General features: G+C 42.0%; 1 protein-coding gene across 1 annotated transcript in view; it reads left to right on the top strand.

Moving 5' to 3' along the window:
- The window catches only part of LOC120924282, a 143,076-nt gene extending 125,048 nt beyond the window's left edge, over positions 1–18,028 (top strand). The window contains exons 2-4 of the mRNA XM_040335146.1: positions 14,128–14,176; positions 14,517–14,569; positions 16,710–18,028. Coding sequence (XP_040191080.1) covers positions 14,538–14,569; positions 16,710–17,508 — 831 coding nt within the window. The 5' untranslated portion in view covers positions 14,128–14,176; positions 14,517–14,537 and the 3' untranslated portion in view covers positions 17,509–18,028. The remainder of the gene's footprint in view (positions 1–14,127; positions 14,177–14,516; positions 14,570–16,709) is intronic.
- Positions 18,029–19,451: the final 1,423 nt, after the last annotated feature.

Genomic DNA, 19,451 nt, shown 5'->3' with positions numbered 1-19,451 from the left:
GAAAGCCGTAAATGTGCAGTGATGTCATGGCGCCATGTAAAGCTGGTCTTAGTTCGTTACAGGAAGACGAAAAAACAGCAGTGTATGCTCCTGATAGGTTGTAGAACATATGTATTTTTTTATTTTGCCTATAACTACATCTTAAGGCACCTTAAAGGAGTTGTAAAGGCAGAAGGTTTTTTACCTTTAAGCGTTCTATGTGTAGCACTACCCCCGAGGGAGCTGCTGGTTTGTTTTGGGTGGCATGCTACCTTTGTATCTCCGCCGTCTAGGGTTCTTGATGAGAGTTGTAGTAAAGCACTGGCGTAGCAAGGGGGGGGGCAGGGGGTGCTGTGGCCCCGGGCGAGACATTTAGGGGGGCGACTTTCCGTGCCTCCTCCTAATTTTAATTCCCTGTGTCACCGACACGAATGTCCGCCGGACCGGCCAGCGGCCACCATGTTTAATATCCAGCGAGCGCCCTGTGATTGGGCATATGGGGGTCATGTGAGGAGTGGGGCTGGAAGTCCCGCCTCCGCACATGACCTCATACGCCCAATCACAGAGCGCCGGGAAAGTCTGAACATGGCGGCGGGAGAAAGTGTGAGCCGCTGTCTTCCCCTCCGCTCTGGTGCTCTGCTGTACGGCGCTGTGTGGAGGGAGTTGCAGCATGGAGCGGGCTGCGGGTGGATGGCGCTGGCGGCCGGCGGGGAAGAGAGTCGGGACTCCGAAGCAGTTCTGGGGTCCTGTCCGTCCTGAGGAGAGTCTCTGGAGAAGAGCAGACAGAGAGGTAAGGAGGACTGCATTTTCACCAAGCTGGGGGGTGCGAGTATTGCAGGAAGTAGGAGTTAGGTGGGTCAGTGCAGGTGTCAGTGCAAGTGTCAGGTCAGTGCAGGTGTCAGTGCAGGTGTCAGTGCAAGTGTCAGGTCAGTGCAGGTGTCAGTGCAGGTGTCAGTGCAGGTGTCAGTGCAAGTGTCAGGTCAGTGCAGGTGTCAGTGCAAGTGTCAGGTCAGTGCAGGTGTCAGTGCAGGTGTCAGTGCAGGTGTCAGTGTAGGTGTCAGTGTAAGTGTCAGTGCAGGTGTCAGTGTAGGTGTCAGTGCAGGTGTCAGTGCAGGTGTCAGTGCAGGTGTCAGGTCAGTGCAGGTGTCAGTGCAGGCGTCAGTGCAGGTGTCAGTGCAGGTGTCAGGTCAGTGCAGGTGTCAGTGTAGGTGTCAGTGTAGGTGTCAGTGCAGGTGTCAGTGTAGGGGTCAGTGTAGGGGTCAGGTCAGTGTAGGTGTCAGTGCAGGTGTCAGTGCAGGTGTCAGTGCAGGTGTCGGGGGTCAGTGCCATTACCGGTTGAACTTTCACATATACACGATCGGCAGCTCTATAGCCTGCCAATTGTGTATATGTGCTGGCTGCGTGCCCCCCTACCCCCCTCCAGTACTGCCGCCGCCCCCCTCCTGACCCCTCACCTTCAATCCCAGGATCCGCTGCCCCATCTGCGGCCCGGGACCGGCTCGGGAGGGTGTCAGGAGGTAAGATGGGAGGGAGATCAGCATCTTCCTCCAGGCTGTGAATGCAGAAGTGCCGTGTATTACATCTGCATTCACCTGTCAGTCATCCGGCTGCTATAGCCAGAGAGAAGAAGCAGATCTGTGCTTCATCACCTTCTTTTGAGGTCCCCAGGTGACATTAGGGGTCCTAGAGACCCCTAATGTCTCCATAAAGAGGATCTGTCAGTGTACCTGTGCTATTATATAGGGGGATTTTTATCCCCCTATGTAATAGCAATGACATCAAGTGTAAAAAAAAAACATAAAAAGTGAAAAAAAATAAGTAACTATAAAAAAAGTTTTAAAAAAAGCTCCAAAATGTTTAAGTCCCCCGCGTTTACGCACATATAAACGTGGATGTTTATGTAAGGGGGGGGCGAAACGATTTAACAGTAGAAAGGTGAAGGGATAGCAAATAGGAGACAGCAGATCCAGGTATAACTGAATACGGGAAACAGTCCTGCTTCCAACGACACTTTACTTCGCCACTCCAGCTGGAGTGGGTATTGCGCACCTGGACAGGCCTTTCTCACCAGCCTGGCAGTCAGAGTGTCATTTGAACTTAGGATCAAGTCTCTGCCACAGACCCTCCTAAAAGATTGGAGACAATTATGGTCCGGAATCCTCTCTCAGTAGATTCAGCACCCGGATCTCCTTCAGGTAGTTTTGCAAAATTAGTAACTGACAAGCGACCAACGTCCAGCCTGTCAGATCCCAGGTTGTCCCCCGATGAATGGACAGGCCCCTCCTGGAACACCAGCCTCGTGATTGGTATCCTTGGGACGGACTCATCATCGGTCAGCTTCCTCCAATTGGACGAATAGCTTGGGACCCCCTCTAAAATGGGGACCCAGTCGATCACTGGGCCCACACAGTAGATCAATTGCTCCGGGCCAACGTGGTCCCGGAACCAGAACACTGCTACCCACACACACCCTGGCCAGGAGGGCCATATGCGGGGGGTTTGTGGAATGGCTACCCCAATGGTGGGCGCCACATGAGGAAGAACCTTGAGGCAATGGCATCTGCCTCCTTTAAACCCTCCCATCATGGACAGCGAGGTGGCCCATCCCCTGACTGACTGCTGAGGAGTGGTACTCAGACACACTTGACCCCACTGCTGCCACCTGCCGTCCGGGGGTGACGGGAGTCCCCGGACAAAAGGACAGCCCACAGTACAGCCAAGCTAGAGCAGAGACCCAAATTTAAACAATCAAACTAATTTAGTGCTAACTATTTCTCTGAATTCTCCCCTAAATTTAACATAGCACCGGCTCTGAAAGTAGCCAGGCGCTACATATGCATTAAGAGAAAAAAACTTTTGTGTGTAGCAGCTTCCCCAGCCATCCCTAATTACTTTCCTGAGCTCCATCTCTCTCCAGCGATGTCCATGAATGTCTAAGCTGTCCGGGACACTCCTCCTGAATGGCTGAGACACAGCAGCTGCGCCATTGGCTCCCGCGGATGTCAATCAAAGTCAGTCAGCCAATCAGGGCAGATAGGGGGTGGGGCCAGGTTGGGGCTCCGTGTCTTACTGGACACACGGAGCTGTGACTCGGCTGACTGTGGGGGCACTTGATAGGAGGGAGGGGCCAGGAGCAGCAAAGAGGGACGCGAAAAGAGGAGGATCGGGGCTGCTCTGTGTAAAACCAACTGCACAAGTACAACATGTTTGTTACTTAAAAATTTTCAAAAACAAGACTTTAAAATCACTTTAAAGTATACTTAAGGTGTGCTAACATCAGGGGTCAAGTCATGGGGAAAAAAGTGTGGGAACTCCCACCCAAGATCCACTCCCCCACCAAAAATAAATAAATTATACGCTCATATGCATAATTACTAAACCGCATGTTTTTTTCGATCCACTGTACCTTAGTAATCCTTTATGTTACTGGCCGCTTCCTGTATATGGATTCATCGCGTAGCGTGCGGGTATTCCGTCACTTCGTCGATGCCGCAATGTCTCCTAGGAGCTTTTGTCATTGTTCCCAGGAGACATTGCGGAGGTCTGCTGCGAGTTATCGCAGGATTTAGAAAGAACTTTAAGCAAGTACCCGATGAATCCATATACAGGAAGCGGTCAGTAATATAAAGGATTACTAAGGTTCGCCTGCCCCTGACAGTGACTCGAGCTGGGTTCGCTGCTTAGTGAAGGATTGGCTCGGGCGGCTCGGCTGCTCTAGTCCTGCAAAGGGAACTGCGTTCCTGCTGTGAAAAAAGTGCAGGGACTCCGTTCCCACGCGTTCCCGCAGGACTTGAGACCTGGCTAACATGGCATCTTAACCAATGTTATTGTATGTAATTTAGCACCCCTTAAATTAAAAAGCTGCATTTTGAACCAGGGCCTTCAATGCCAGTCAAACCCATGACTGTCTGCCTTTTCTTCTCCTCTTTACTTTCCTTACTCATTTATTTGCATTCTTATATGATACATATGTTTTTTTTTTTTTACTATACTTATGGGGCAATTTCAAGTGCAAAGTGCACTTGAAATTGCACTGAAAGTGCACTTGGAAGTGCAGTCGCTGTAGATCAGAGGGGGATATGCAAGGAAAATAAAAAACAGCATTTTAGCTTGCACATGATTGGATAATAAAATCAGCAGAGCTTCCCCTCATTTCAGATCTATCCCTTAGATTTACAGCGACTGCACTTCCAAGTGCACTTTGCAGTTGTAGTTTGCACTTGTAGTGCAAAGTGGATTTGCCTTTCGTAAAATAACCCCCATATTATTATTACACAACATGTTTGACATGTTTTAGCATTGTTTGAAATGAAAGTGAGCATGAAAGTAGATCTCTATCAACCAACTGATAAGCTTAGCACACTGCATTTATGCCAGATACATAATTATAGTTAGCAACTTGAAATGGATGTTGGGCAGTAAGAAGAACATTACATTTTCCTTGTGAATGTCTGCTTTCTTTTCTCTGGTAAGAAAAAAAAAGCAACCATAAGTTAGAATTTTCAGAAAAAAGAAAATGTTCATCTTGATCTGTAATATAAATGTCATACTAAATAACTTTGAGCAGTAGAACAAAGTCTCACTAGAGCAGCTGAACTAAAATGTGTGCTGGGTAAAGCAGAACTTCACTTTCTCAATCAATATTGACTATTTTGCATTTTTCTAGAATTAGTAAATAGATAGGAAAGTATATCCGATTTACTTGTTTAAAGTGATTGTAAAGGCTCTTCTTTTTTTTTTTTTCTTAAATAACAAACATGTGATACTTACCTGCTCTGTGCAGTTGGTTTTGCACAGAGCAGCCTGGATCCTCCTCTTCTCGGGTTCCTCTTTGCTGCTCCTAGCCCCTCCCACTTTTGAGTGCTGCTCAGTCAACAACTCGCTACAGGGGGCACCCAAGCCGAGTCAGAGCTCTGTGTATCCATTCAGACATGGAGCCTAGCCTGGCCCCGCCCCCTCTCTCCTCTGATTGTCTGGCTGACTTTGATTGACAGCCGCGAGAGCCAATGGCGCTGCTGCTCTGGTTTAGCCAATCAGGAGGAGTGTCCTGGATGGCTGAGGGGATCATGTACATCGCTGGAGAGAGAAGGAGCTCAGATAGGTAATTAGGCGAGTGTTGGGGTCTGCCACACACAGAATGTTTTAAGAATGCATAAAGATAAGAAACCTTCTGCCTTTACAACTCCTTTAAACTTTTTTTTCCTTAGTTACTTTCTGGTTTACCAGGGATCAGGGATTCCATGACTCTTTAGGAGGGGTTTTCTCCTGTCTGCATGCTTGAGCTAGGGGCAGATGGATTCCAGGAAATACTGTAAATGCTACATGAATCATCTGCCCCTACTCAAGATGACCATGACCAGAAATGCTAGGGGGTGTTTTCAAAGTCATTTATCAGCAAATTAAAGCATGGAGACGTGAATGGATGGGTGAATTTGCTTTGACTATACAAATAAATTAAATAGCATTTTTGGTTTGTGGTGTTCAGATGCAGTGTAGTTCTGCTTTAAGTAATTTACATCCTGTATGTTCATTAATACGCTTCAAGACCCAGTTACATTGCAGCACATGTGAACTCTGATCAAGCATTTAGTAATGCAGTTTGTCCACCTTTATGGCCCGTACACACGATCCGAATATCGGACGAAACCGATCGTCCGATGAACGATCGTACGATTTTCAGATCGTGTGTACACTACTTTCGAGAGCCGATCACGACAGTTCATCCGATATTATTAGATCGGACATACACGAAAATTTTCCTCGTACGATGTCAGATCGTACGATTTTCGTACGATTTTCGTTTAGTCGTCCGAAAATACAATACAAATACATTACAACACATGACATCACTTCCGATTATTTTTTCCGGTCGTACGAGAATTTTCGTGACTTTAATAACCTATTTAATTTTACTTGCGACTATTAAGCGAAAAAAGTCGTATGATCCGTCGTACGATATTCGGATCGTGTGTATGAGCCATTAGGCTGCTTTCACACTGAAAAATTTTAGCGCCTGCAAAGCGCCTCAGTGTGAAAGGAGTCTTATATCTCCTCTGGGCCACTTCTGTAGAACTTTACAACGATGGTCATTGTAGGTGAGGGATTCAGCATTTATTTTTTTGTACAAAAAGGCAAAGAAAAAAGTGTAAAGTGTAACAGCAGCACTGCTGATTGGAGAAGGATGGCGCAAAAAAAAAAGAAAGACTTGAGATTAATGTATTGATCCACTTGCCTATTAGTTCCGCCGATTTTTTTTTTTAATAGTCAGCAGCTACAAATACGGCAGCTGCTGACTTTTAAAAAATGGACACTTACCTGTCCAGCACGCCCACGATGTCAGCAGCCGAGGCTGAGCAATCGCTCGGTCCTCGGCTCCTCGGTGAGGGAATCAGGAAGTGAAGCCTGATGGCTTCACTGCCCGATTCCCTACTGCGCATGCGCAAGGATCACGGAGCGCCATTATTGGTCCCCGCTCTCTCCTGGGAACAGTGTTTCCCAGAAGACAGCGGGGGGGAAGTGACGTCACAGGCTGGATTGCCCGCGGGGATCAAACCCGGAAGTGGTGCAAATACCTGTCTCAGGTATCTGCACCCCCCTCCCCCCTGAAAGGTGCCAAATGTGTCACCGGAGGGGGGGAGGGATCCAAAAAGCGGAGGTTCACTTTTTGTGTGAACCTCCGCTTTAAGATTCGCAATATGTTCCAAAGGTCTTAGCTGACCACTAACATAAGTGTCACAGACACTTAGAACCTTAGGCCCGGATTCACGTAGAAGCGCGCATCTTTGTGCGGGCGTAACGTATCCTATTTACGTTACGCCTCCGCAACTTTGACAGGCAAGTGCAGTATTCTCAAACCAAAGTTGCGGCAGCGTAGCGTAAATAGGCCGGCGTAAGCCCGCCTAATTCAAATGTGGAAGATGTGGGCGTGTGTTATGTAAATTTAATGTGACCCCACGTAAATGATGCTTTTTACGAACGGCGCATGCGCCGTCCGTGAAAGTATCCCAGTGCGCATGCTCCAAATTAACCCGCAAGAAGCCAATGCTTTTGACGTGAATGTAAATGACGCACAGCCCTGTTACTGTACCTCTCTTCCCGAGCTCCAAAGTACACGAACCGCCGCTAACCGCCGAAGTGCAATAGGTTCCAACCGGCAACTCTCTCCATACACCGTCCTTAGTGGCCAGTAACCCAATCCCCTCCAATAACGAGACCAAGCTCCATCATGAGGGTAAAACACGAACTCTTTTACTGTGGGCTACCCGCCCGTATTTATGCAGGTCTCCCACCTGGTGGACACTCCCCTAGGGGACCAGATGGGAGACTGAAATAACAGAACGACATGGGGACATTTCAAACATACATCCCCACCATTTCCCAGCATGCATCACAGTTTCCTCCCCTCTGTGCGGGAGACAACTGGGACGAAATTCAATTATCTCCTCGAGCAGAGGCACATCGCCATCTTAACTCACAGTTACGAAGTACATTAAAATCTATAACTTTATAACTGCCGAACATTTTATATTCATATAACGTATCCCCAGATAGCCTGGAACTGAGGGCATATTATTGGGGAATAGCGCCCAGATCCCATCCGCATAGTCCGATCGCCTCGTGGTCGACATACGAATGGGCGACTTCATGTAAAACGGCAAAGCAGACGAACACAATATGTCCAGTATACGGATGGGTCCGTCACAAGCCCTATTCACGAACGACTTACACAAACGACGTAAAACGTGAAAAATTTTACGCTGTTCCGACGTCCATACTTAACATTGGTACGCCTCATCTACGCCTCATATAGCAGGGGTAACTTTACGCCGGGAAAAGCCTAACTTAAACGGCATATCTGTACTGCGTCGGAAGGGGCGTACATTCGTGAATTGGCATATCTAGCTGATTTACATATTTCTAGGCGTAAATCAGTGTACACGCCCCTAGCGGCCAGCGTAAATATGCAGTTAAGATACGACGGCGTAGGAGACTTAAGCTGGTTGTATCTTATACAAATTCTGGCGTATCTGATTCTTTGAATCAGGCGCCAAGATACGACGGCTCAGACTCAGAGATACGACGGCGTATCTGGAGATACGCCGTCGTATCTCCTACGTGAATCTGGGCCTTAGTCTTCAAACCAAGGAAATACTGTGTATATGCTTCACAATTCATATTTAAGAATATACTATCCACACGTTATGATGCATGGGTTTAAATCGTAGAGCAGTGTTTCTGAACTCCAGCTCTCAAGGCGCCCCAACAGGTCATGTTTTCAGGCTTTCCATTATTTTGCACAGGTGATTTGATCAGTTTCACTGCCCTAGTAATTACCACAGCCGTTTCATCTGAGGGAAATCCTGAAAACATGACCTGTTGGGGCACCTTGAGGAATGGAGTTGAGAAACACTGTCGTAGAGTAACCGGACTCTCCTTACTGATACCACAAAGGGGAGCCAGACATAATAAATATTTAATTGCACAGCCTGTGAGCTTCACGTAACAAGGGTGTTTTATGATGCATATGAACATAAATCTCAGTCTTCCTTCTTTAGAGAGATATTCTAGTTCCTCTTTGGAGATCAGGCTGGACTTTACTAGATCCACTAAAATCGGAGAGTGCAAAATCTGGTGCAGCTCTGCATATAAACCAATCAGCTTCCATGTTTTTTTTTCTCAAAGCTTAGTTGAACAAACTGAATCTAGAAGCTGATTGGCTACCATGCACAACTGCACCAGATTTCGCACTCTTAACTTTTAGTAAATCAACCAATGTGTTCCTAATCCATTAAAGTTACCCTTTCAGGTCAACAAAAGATCAAGGGTCTCTGCAATGAAAAAGCTTTTTTACTTACCTTCCCATTGGCTGGTGTCTCTTACCTCCCCTCTGTTGTAGCACTGCAGTCTCTTTCAGTGTCTTCAGCATTTAACACTTTCTGAAGTGGTCACATCCTTAGAAACTTTACTGTGACACAGGGGTTGGAGAAGGGAGCCATATTGATTGATGGGAAACACAAACATCTGACACTCCCAGAAGACCAAAGAGTCTTATGGAGGCCGTAGCACTGGATCTGAGCTATGTTAGCAAACATAAGCAACTTGAGGGGTGTAAAGAAAAACTCTACTATTTCATGGACCCTTAATCACACTTGTCTTTTAACCTGATAGGGTTACTTTTAAATGTTGGAAAATTTAAATAAAACAGAATGAAACATAATAGAAACATAATAGAAGGAACAACATGCTCAGAGTCTGTGAAAATATGGATTACAATTATTCTTATCCAAAATATTTACAATAATACTTCATTTTGTACAGAATAACTGTTCAGTGTCACAATTGATTTTGTACAGTTTATTATTACTGATTAAATAAATTATATAAAATGTCTGTGCTATATGAATAAAGAGTAGCAGCCAGCACTACAATCTAACAGAAACCGTGTGAATAAATAAAGTAAAAAAGTGCAGCGCTAAATATTGAATATTGAATATTAGCATATCAACATAATATAGTGTACAGTGTGAATTGTGACTTCCATGTACAACCACATGACCTAAAGCGGAGGTTCACCGGTAAAATGCTGTTTTTACCCTTAGATGGATGCTCATTTAGTCTAGGGGAATCGGCTAGTTGTTTTAAAATCCGAGCATTACTTACCGTTGTAGAGGGCGATCTTCTCCGCCACTTCCGGGTATGGGCTGCGGGACTGGGCTTCCTTCTTGATTGACAGTCTTCCGACAGGCTTCCGACGGTCGCATCCATCGCGACACGATTTTCCGAAAGTAGCCGGACGTCGGTGCGCAGGCGCATTATAGAGCCGCACCGACGTTCGGCTTCTTTCGGCTACTCGTGATGCGATGGATGCGACCGTCGGAAGCCTTTCGGAAGACTGTCAATCAAGAAGGAACGCCCAGTCCCGAAGACCCAACTAGCAAACAACTAGCCGATTCCCCTAGACTAGATGAGCATCCATCTAAGGGTAAAAGAGCAAAAAACAGCATTTATGGGTGAACTCCCGCTTTAAACATAATCAACTGATTAGTGACAAAAGTAAAATAAAGTGCACTGTGCAAAAAATATTTCTATATATAAAACCGGCATTAGTTGTATAGTCCCATTAGTGATTCAAACACCAATTCGTTCACATATATCTCATACCCCACTTGAGGTCTTTATGGACGAAACGCGTTGGATTGATGAGTACTTTCCATATCATTGTGCCCCTTGAATCCTTTATGCTTTTATGATCACAAAGGGGATATTTTATTGATGCACAATATCCCGCATTTTATGTAAGCTTTCTACTTTTAATAAACCTGTAACCAACAGTTTTTTCACTATGTGGAGGCTTTTTGGCTTTTTGTGGACGCTAACTGTGTGGGGGAAAGTTTATAACTTTTGGATACCATTTTGGTGATTACCATCTTGATGCTTACCATTATACGCTTGGTTGATGTTGCCATAAGTGGCTTAGCTGCGAAGGAGAAGCTGCACCGCTTTCATTTTTGGATACCATCTCTGTGACGGTCATCTGGATTTTGGGTATTACACACTTGGTTGATGCTGCCTTCTGGTAAGTGTATTTAATCTCCTCTCCTGGGTGGTGGATGCACACATCGTGGTGACTCCTTAAAGGGTCACTAAAGGAATTTTTTTTTTTTTAGCTAAATAGCTTCCTTTACCTTACTGCAGTCCTGGTTTCATGTCCACATTGTTCGTTTTTGGTCTGATGTTGCTGTAATTCTTCTCTGTTCTGGACACTTCCTGGTTGTCTGTTTCCTGATGACCACAGTACTGGGAGATTCTAGTTTCATTTTCCAAACCATCACTTCTCTATGGCTCTGTGCTATCACAGAGGCAGGATAACATGCAAAAACGAAACTAGATGCAAAAACGAAACGAGAGGTACATTATATGATTGATTTTTATCTATTTGTAATCAATTTTAAAAGGAATCCGTTAACTATTATGTCTCTATACCCTGTAAACAGTAATTTCAGCAAAACAATGTATTTCCTTTACAACTCCTTTAAGTCATATCTCTTAACAAGCATATGTGAACAAATTGGTGTTTGAATCACTAATGGGACTATACAACTAATGTCAGTTTCATATATGGAAATATTTTTTGCACAGAGCATTTTATTTTACTTTTGTTACTAATCAGTTGATGATGTTTAGGTAATTTGGTTGTATATGTAAGTCACAATTCACACTGTACACTATATTATGTTGATATGCTAATATTCAAGATTACATTTTTAGCGCTGCACTTTTTTATCATTAGTGATTCAAGAGTTTATGGATAAAATACTTATTTTATTATGAAGCTATTATGAAGCTATTTTCTCTCTAGTTTTTGTGCCTGTAATTAAAGAGATATGTAACCTTTACTGTCAGTCCACACATTTAACTTCTGGAAAAAAAAGGCTTGTTATTAAATCCCAAAAGCTCTAATCTAGCCTTCTGTTTTTCTGACAAATTCATTTTTACCGAACAGTAATTATTGGTTCTGCAAATGTTATTTCTGGCAGTTCTACTTGTAGCTAGTGAGGTTTCAACTTTTATGTATATTTACACTTAACAAAAAACTCTTGTCCAAGCATGCATTCACTAAATAATAGGTGTGTTTCTAGTCAGTATTGTACAATACAGTAGATCAGGGGTCCTCAAACTATGGCCCTCCAGGTGTTCAGGAACTACAATTCCCATCATGCCTAGTCATGTCTGTGAATGTCAGAGTTTTACAATGCCTCATGGGATGTGTAGTTCTACAACAGCTGGAGGGCCGTAGTTTGAAGATCCCTGCAGTAGATCAACAGAACGCGGTAACAGGCTACTGAGAAAAGTAACAGTCTTCACCTCAAACTGCACGGCTTCTGCTTTAACGAGAAAGGTGACAAAGATCTACAAGGCAGGGGGTGGCCCTTGGCCCTTAAATGTAACCAGCAAAGAAAATCGCTGTTTTTAAAGCACCACAATTCTAAATAAAGAACTGAATCACAAATAAAAATACAAACTCCATTAAATTGTATTAGAAAACCTTAACCTATAAACTCATTAAAAAACATTTATGCAAAGTCTCTGATATTATTAGGCCCTTCTCAAACATATAAATATGTTCCTCAAAGCAAAAAAGTGAGCTCATGAAAGGTTAAAACAAGCTGTTATCAGAACAGGCTAAAAATATATAAAATATCAAGTAGATAGACATGCCCAAAGCTTAAAGGGGTTGTAAGACCTCGTTTTTTTTTAATAACAAACATATCATACCTACCTCCACTGTGCAGTTCATTTTGCACAGTGTGGCCCCAAACCTCGTCTTCTGGGGTCCCCCGGCAGCGCTCGCGGCTCCTCCTCGCATCGGTAAACCCCCTGGGAGAAGCACTCTCCCAGGAGGGTTACCTTGCGTATGCTATCAACATATCCAATCAAGAGTCGAGAACCCTGGGCAGAGAGGTACAGTGCGTCTCTGCGAGGGAACGAATGGGCTCAGGTGAGTAAAACAGGGGGGCTGGGGGGCCGGTCAGTGTCAGAAGTTTTAACTAAGGTTTACAACCCCCCTGGCGGTATCCCAGAGCGTGACTCGGGGTTGATTTTTTCTACCAAAATCGGTAACCCCGAGTCACGCTCGGGGTAGACATGCAGAGCCTGCAGCGTGCGCTGGCTTACCTTCTCCTGGATCCAGCGATGTCACCACGCTGTGTGAGCGAGCGGGACCTCGCTCGATTCACACAGCGTCCTCCTGTGCCACCGATCTCCGTTCCCTGCGACGTTACGATGCACGGGAGCGGAGATCGGCGCCAAATTCAAAAAAGTAAACAAACACATTACATACAGTATACTGTAATCTTATAGATTACAGTACTGTATGTAAAAAAAACACACACCCCTTGTCCCTAGTGGTCTGCCCAGTGTCATGCATGTCATTTTATATAATAAAAACCTTTTTTTCTGCCTGAAAACTGTAGATTGTCCATAGCAACCAAAAGTGTCTTTTTATGTCAAAAATGGTTTTAGATCAGCTAGAAAACAGCGATAATAAATTATAATCACTTGCAGAATTGTGCGATAGCCATTTGCGGGGAAATTCGTCATAAAAAAAAAAAAAAAAATGACAGCAACAATTCTGCAACTGAGCAAATTTCAGTGATTTTGAGTTGAGTATTTTAATTATATTATTACTTGCTATAATTATTTATAATTATTTATTATATTATAATTTAAAATTTTGTTTTTAAAAAAATGTCATACCCGGGATGCCTATTAGATTCTTGTTTGGTCAGATTTAAGTGAGTTATTCCTAAAAATCACAGGCCTACAGTAAAAAACACCAAATTTCCTTGCAAATAATTGTACCGCTTTCAGCATGTTTTTTCAGACAGAATCATACCGCCAGGGAGGTTAAATGAAGTGAATAAGCAAAGGGCATACTTGACAAGGTGGAAAGAAAACCAGGCAGTGGTGGGTTAAATTAGTGGTTAGGGTATAAAAAGTCAGGACTCTTACCTTATTGGCCAAGCAGACAGGGTGTTTGTGAGGAGTAGACATGTGCACTGCCGTTTCATTTGTTTTTTGTTTGTTTTTTCATTTCTCTGGTCATTTGTTATGATTGCAATTCGTAAATTCATAAATTTGTAAATTCGAAAATTCATAAATGGAATAGAACGAATTAATAATAAATAATAAAAAGTTTTTATTATTATTATTGTTAATTATTAGTATTAATTTGTTACGTTCTATTCGTTTATATACGACATTCGTTATTTCGGAAAATTCGTAACTTTGGATAAATTCGTATTCGTTACGTTCACTAAGCCAAATTTGAAAGGAAATTCCAATACTTATAATTTAATAGCTCGTAATAGTTAAGTTATTATTAGTTAGTTATTAATTCAGATTTTTCAGGTTTTTCGTCATTTCGAATTTCCAAAGTTTTTTTATATTGCACTTAGAGGTGCCTCTTTTCTGTTTATTTTTCACAAAGAGAGGGTGAATCTCCCTAATGGACACAGACAGAAAAAAAAACATGACAGGTCTTCTAATTCTTCTCCTCTCTATTCAAAACCAAAACAATTATTGCCTTTAGTTATACTTTGACATTGTGTTCTATGTTCTGATAGTTAAACATGTTTCTCTTTCCAGGCATAACAGGTGGCTCTCATGTGTTAATCTTTAATGGGATACCAGGAAGGTAGGCTATAATTTAGTCGTCGTCTGCTAATACTTTTCACACTGCTTTAGATCGCTTTAGTATTATGAATGGAACACTTCATTTTCCTTTGCTTTCCTTTTCTCATCTTACTTTTTTTCCCTTTTCCCATTTCTTATTGATCACTTAAAATAATGCATCTAACCACTTGAATTTCCTAGAAACGTTTATTGCTGTCCTCTATCTTTTTCCTACAAATGGACATATAGACACGTTGTAATGTACTGTGTGTGCTAAGCTGTACTTTCCTGTGGTCTCACATTTTATCAAATGCTTTGTAGAAGAATAATGCAACTTGGCACTTTGTTTGTGTTTCCTTAAGGTACTGAGACACCTTGCCCAGATGGGGTGCAATTGCTGTAGAATGCTGGACAGGTAAGATTGTACTTGTTATAAAATCTATCCTTTAAGCAGATCTCCAACATTGACCAGTATACTGAAACATAATATGGATGACTATATCACACATCATTTGATAACAATTTTTAGGGCATCAAGCATTTTGGTTCAGAGGATTTGGTGCATTGTCTTTTAACACTTTTTCAGGATAATTTAGACACTGTTGGAAGTGGTATTAAACTCAAAAAAATGTGGTGGCTGAATTTTTTTTTGTTTTTTTAAAGGTGTTTGCCTTTATATTCACCTAGCAATTCAGCCACAAAGTCTGTTATTTGTCTACTTCCTTTAACAGATCAAACTGTCCAGCAAAACTGGTAGTTAGAGGGCTGGGTTAAAACCATTTAACACTGACAGGGGTGCTGTTATTCATTTACTGTAGGCAAAACCTTTATGTAACCGCTTAAAAAAGTGTTACCAGAAATTAAAGTTTAATTTGTTATTTAAGTCCATCTATATCTGCTAGTGCATATTACACTACCCTCTCCCCAGACTGACAATGCTGCTGTCCAAAGGTGCCTCCACTGCTTCTCCGGTGGAGTGGAGACACCCCAAAACTGGAAGTGTGTTGCTGGTTGGATCACCAGGTAAAAATAAAGAAAACCAATGCAGCCACCATGTTTAAGACGGGTAAATTGTAATGTATAATACAATTTTGGCTTTAGATTTAATACCACTATTATTTTAGAGGTTTTTGTTAGCTTAAAGTCCATCTCAATTTTTTTTTAAGTCTTTTTTTTTTAAGACTTTTTTTAAGACTTCCCCTAACCCCCACCCAACAACCAACTAAAATGAAAACACATGAAAATGTTGCTGTTACAGTCACCTAATGTTTTTCAGCCTCTGAATGCCCCTCTGTGGTCATGCACACATAGGCATGTACATGCATAGTAGAAGAAGAGCATGTAGAGGCTGAAAAAACAAATCACTTGCACATTCAGGAGAGAAGTGTTTGAGCAGAAAAAACGCCTGAAAAAATGCCTAAATGCTAGGTGTATTTTGTTCTTGGGTGTTCATTCATCCCAAAGGCCAGAATAAATTAATATTCTGGCCAGTGGAATGAATGAATGCCTAAATTCACCTAAATGTGCATGCACAACATGGCTTTAGTCACTTTTTTCAGCTGCCTTTTTTCTGACAGGAGCAAAGTTCTTCAGAGGAGCTGGGCAAACACCCAGTGTGCATGAGGCCCATACCTTCCCTAATTCCAGCAGTCTACTGGCCAGTCCTGGGACATCCTTAATTTGCAGAGGACAGTGCTTACTGACAGTATTACGTGAGTGGTAATCACATGTCATTAGTACTGAGAGCTCAGATTGACGTGATGATACACTAGGGGATTGGTCTAGGGCAGGCCAGTTCCACAGGAAGTGGACTGAATCAGGGTTTACTTCCTCTTTAAACATAATAGGAATCGCACTGGCAGATCTAAAATTAGCTGCTGGCAAAAAAAAAACATTTAGATAGACTGCGTAAAAAAAATAGATACAAGTTGCCATGCTTTATGTGACACTTAGAAGCTCATAAAAGTGCAATAACAACTTTAAATGACAATAAAGTGAAAAAATATAAAAAAAAGTATGATATTAAATATATCAGTCCCAATTGTGTAAAGAAATCCACCACTGTGCTGATATAAATGCTGTGTTGATCCCCTGCTTGTAATCCCCAGGTGCATCATCATCTCAAACTAATGGGACTCTTACCAAAACCTTTGGATCCTATTACAGAGTCAAATAGGCATGAAGTTCATGATTTCATCCATGAAGGGTCTATATAGAAGCCATTTATTGAAGATTCTGTGATATCTCCCAATCTCTATTGGAAATTGGGAGATATCACAGGATCTTCGGTAAATCAAGTAAAGCGAGGCAACCTGTATCTATGTTTTTACCTATATTTTGTTCACTATGGCAATGGCAACTTCTACTGCTCTGTATTTTCTACTGTTTAAAAGCACCTTTGTGTTTTTCACAACATATCCCTAATTCTACAGTTTTCCATTGTATGCAGTATATCTGCAAAGTTTAACAGGTCCAAAAGCAAATGTAATTTATTTTAGATGTCCACATGAAGAAAATATAAAAAAAACATCATGTATACCTTTTTTTATTTTTAGTTATATGTTCAAGCCCCAAGAACCACACACAAATGGCTATGTGAATGAAGGCCACAATTATGAACACGACCGCTCCAAGTCACCAACCATAAAGATCAGCGAGCTAATAAATGATGGACACAATGTAATTGACAGGTTCACTGGCTCGCAGGATCTGTACAGTGTGTCAGAAAAGATCAATGCCAAAAATGAAGTTGATTCCAGCAGCCCAATAACAGTTTCCTCATACATGGTTTTAAATATTAACTTTGCTGGAGAAGTCAAAGAACAAGATGCCCATTATTCACAGTCTGATGATAACTTGGAGACCAAGACTTCTACACACAGCTTAGAGCAAAATGTTGACCTGAGCCACAAGTCAGATGAACCAGAATGTAATCAGCATGAGCTTTGTAGGTCAGTTCAGGAAACCATTTCCTTTACAGAAAGTGTAACACTTGAATCAGAAAGGAGCAAGCTTACATTAAATAGTCCAAATTCCATAAGCAACTGTTCAGATCTGAATGAGCTTCCTGAACGTAAAAACTTTGTACAAGGTGCTGATGCATACCCTCCTAATGAAGTTAGCCATGGCAACAGTTCATCTACAGAGGATACAGAGGACACCGTTTCAACCATGAGGTCAAATGAACCTTTTTTGATTTCCCAAATGATAGAGAGACGTTCAGCCTGGGGTTCAAAGAAAGACTCAATTGTTGCAAATGGGATCCACACAGAAGATGATTTGGATCCAGATGTTGCTGAGGCACTTGCAGCTTTGGCAGCTGCAATTGCTGGTGAAGAATTTGAAGGCATATAAATTGCAAATCGAACATTCTCTTGTTGTATTGGAATGCACTAAAGAAAAAGTTCTGTGAAAATTGCCTTAAACCACTTATGTTATGGTATCTCAGGAGACATTGAATGTTGGCTGTCTTTTTGTGAAAAATACTAATATTGTTTAAATGAAGTAAAAAAAGAGACAACGGAAGAATGTTTGATTGAAAGAAAAACATGTAAATTTATTTTTGAAAGCACTATTGATGCCTTGTTCAATATTTTAACTTATCGGTGTCTTAATATGAAATATTGAAAACCGCTGGTTGGTAGACACAGTCCTCCTTTGATTTAATTTAAATTTATGAAGCTGATGTAATTATTTGATGTAATGATTTTAAATATGTGATTTACTTGGCCATTTTTATTGTGTAATAGTGTGTTAGGTCTTAAAGACAGACACATTTTAATAGTTATATATTTCCTTTTATTGCATTTTTCGAAATGCCATTAAATGTGTCCTTGTACAACCTCTAATAATACAACCACTTAGTAGAAACCAAGGCTGGATTTTGGAGTTTTACCTTTAGAGAGCACAAATATTCTGTAGATTTCATAGCCTTTAGTCGTGTACCTTACATATGTGACTGGTTGAAAATTCAGGTGTATTTCCACTTTTGCAGTCATATTGAGATAACACCTACAGTGGGGATCGAAAGTTTGGGCACCCCAGGTAAAAATTTGTATTAATGTGCATAACGAAGCCAAGGAAAGATGGAAAAATCTCCAAAAGGCATCAAATTACAGATTAGACATTCTTATAATATGTCAAAAAAGTTAGATTTTATTTCAGTCATTTACACTTTCAAAATTACAGAAAACAAAAAATGGCGTCTGCAATAGTTTGGGCACCCTGCAGAATTTATAGCATGCACTGCCCCCTTTGCAAAGCTGAGACCTGCCAGTGTCATGGATTGTTCTCAATCATCGTCTTGGAAGACCAGGTGATGTCAATCTCAAAGGTTTTTTAAATGCCCAGACTCATCTGACCTTGCCCCAACAATCAGCACCATGGGTTCTTCTAAGCAGTTGTCTAGAAAACTGAAAATAGTTGACTCTCACAAAGCTGGAGAAGGCTATAAGAAGATAGCAAAGCGTTTTCAGATGTCAATATCCTCTGTTCGGAATGTAATTAAGAAATGGCAGTCATCAGGAACAGTGGAAGTTAAAGCAAGATCTGGAAGACCAAGAAAAATATCAGACAGAACAGCTCGCAGGATTGTGAGAAAAGCAATTCAAAACCCACGTTTGACTGCACGATCCCTCCAGAAAGATCTGGCAGACACTGGAGTTGTGGTACACTATTCCACTATAAAGAGATACTTGTACAAATATGGTCTTCATGGAAGAGTCATCAGAAGAAAACCTCTTCAATGTCCTCAGCACAAAAATCAGTGTTTGAACTTTGCAAATGAACATATAGACAAGCCTGATGCATTTTGGAAACAAGTTCTGTGGACCGATGAGGTTAAAATAGAACTTTTTGTCCGGAATGAGCAAAGGTACGTTTGGAGAAGAAAGGGCACAGAATTTAATGAAAAGAACCTCTGTCCAACTGTTAAGCATGGGGGTGGATTAATCATGCTTTGGGATTGTATTGCAGCCAGTGGCACAGGGAACATTTCACGAGTAGAAGGAAAAATGGATTCAATAAAATTTCAGCAAATTTTGGATGGTAACTTGATGCCATTGTGAAAAAGCTGAAGTTAAAGAGAGGATGGCTTCTACAAATGAATAATGATCTTAAAATACACCTCAAAATCCACGGGGGATTACATCAAGAGGCATAAACTGAAGGTTTTGCCATGGCCTTCACAATCTCCTGACCTCAACATAATTGAAAATCTATGGATAGACCTTAAAAGAGCAGTGCGTGACAGACAGCCCAGAAATCTCAAAGAGCTGGAAGACTTTTGTAAGGAAGAA

This window comes from Rana temporaria, chromosome 1 (assembly GCF_905171775.1).
Source record: "Rana temporaria chromosome 1, aRanTem1.1, whole genome shotgun sequence".
NCBI lineage: Eukaryota > Metazoa > Chordata > Amphibia > Anura > Ranidae > Rana > Rana temporaria.
The sequence above is the reverse complement of the archived record's forward strand: the minus strand, read 5'-3'. Positions and strand labels throughout refer to the sequence as shown.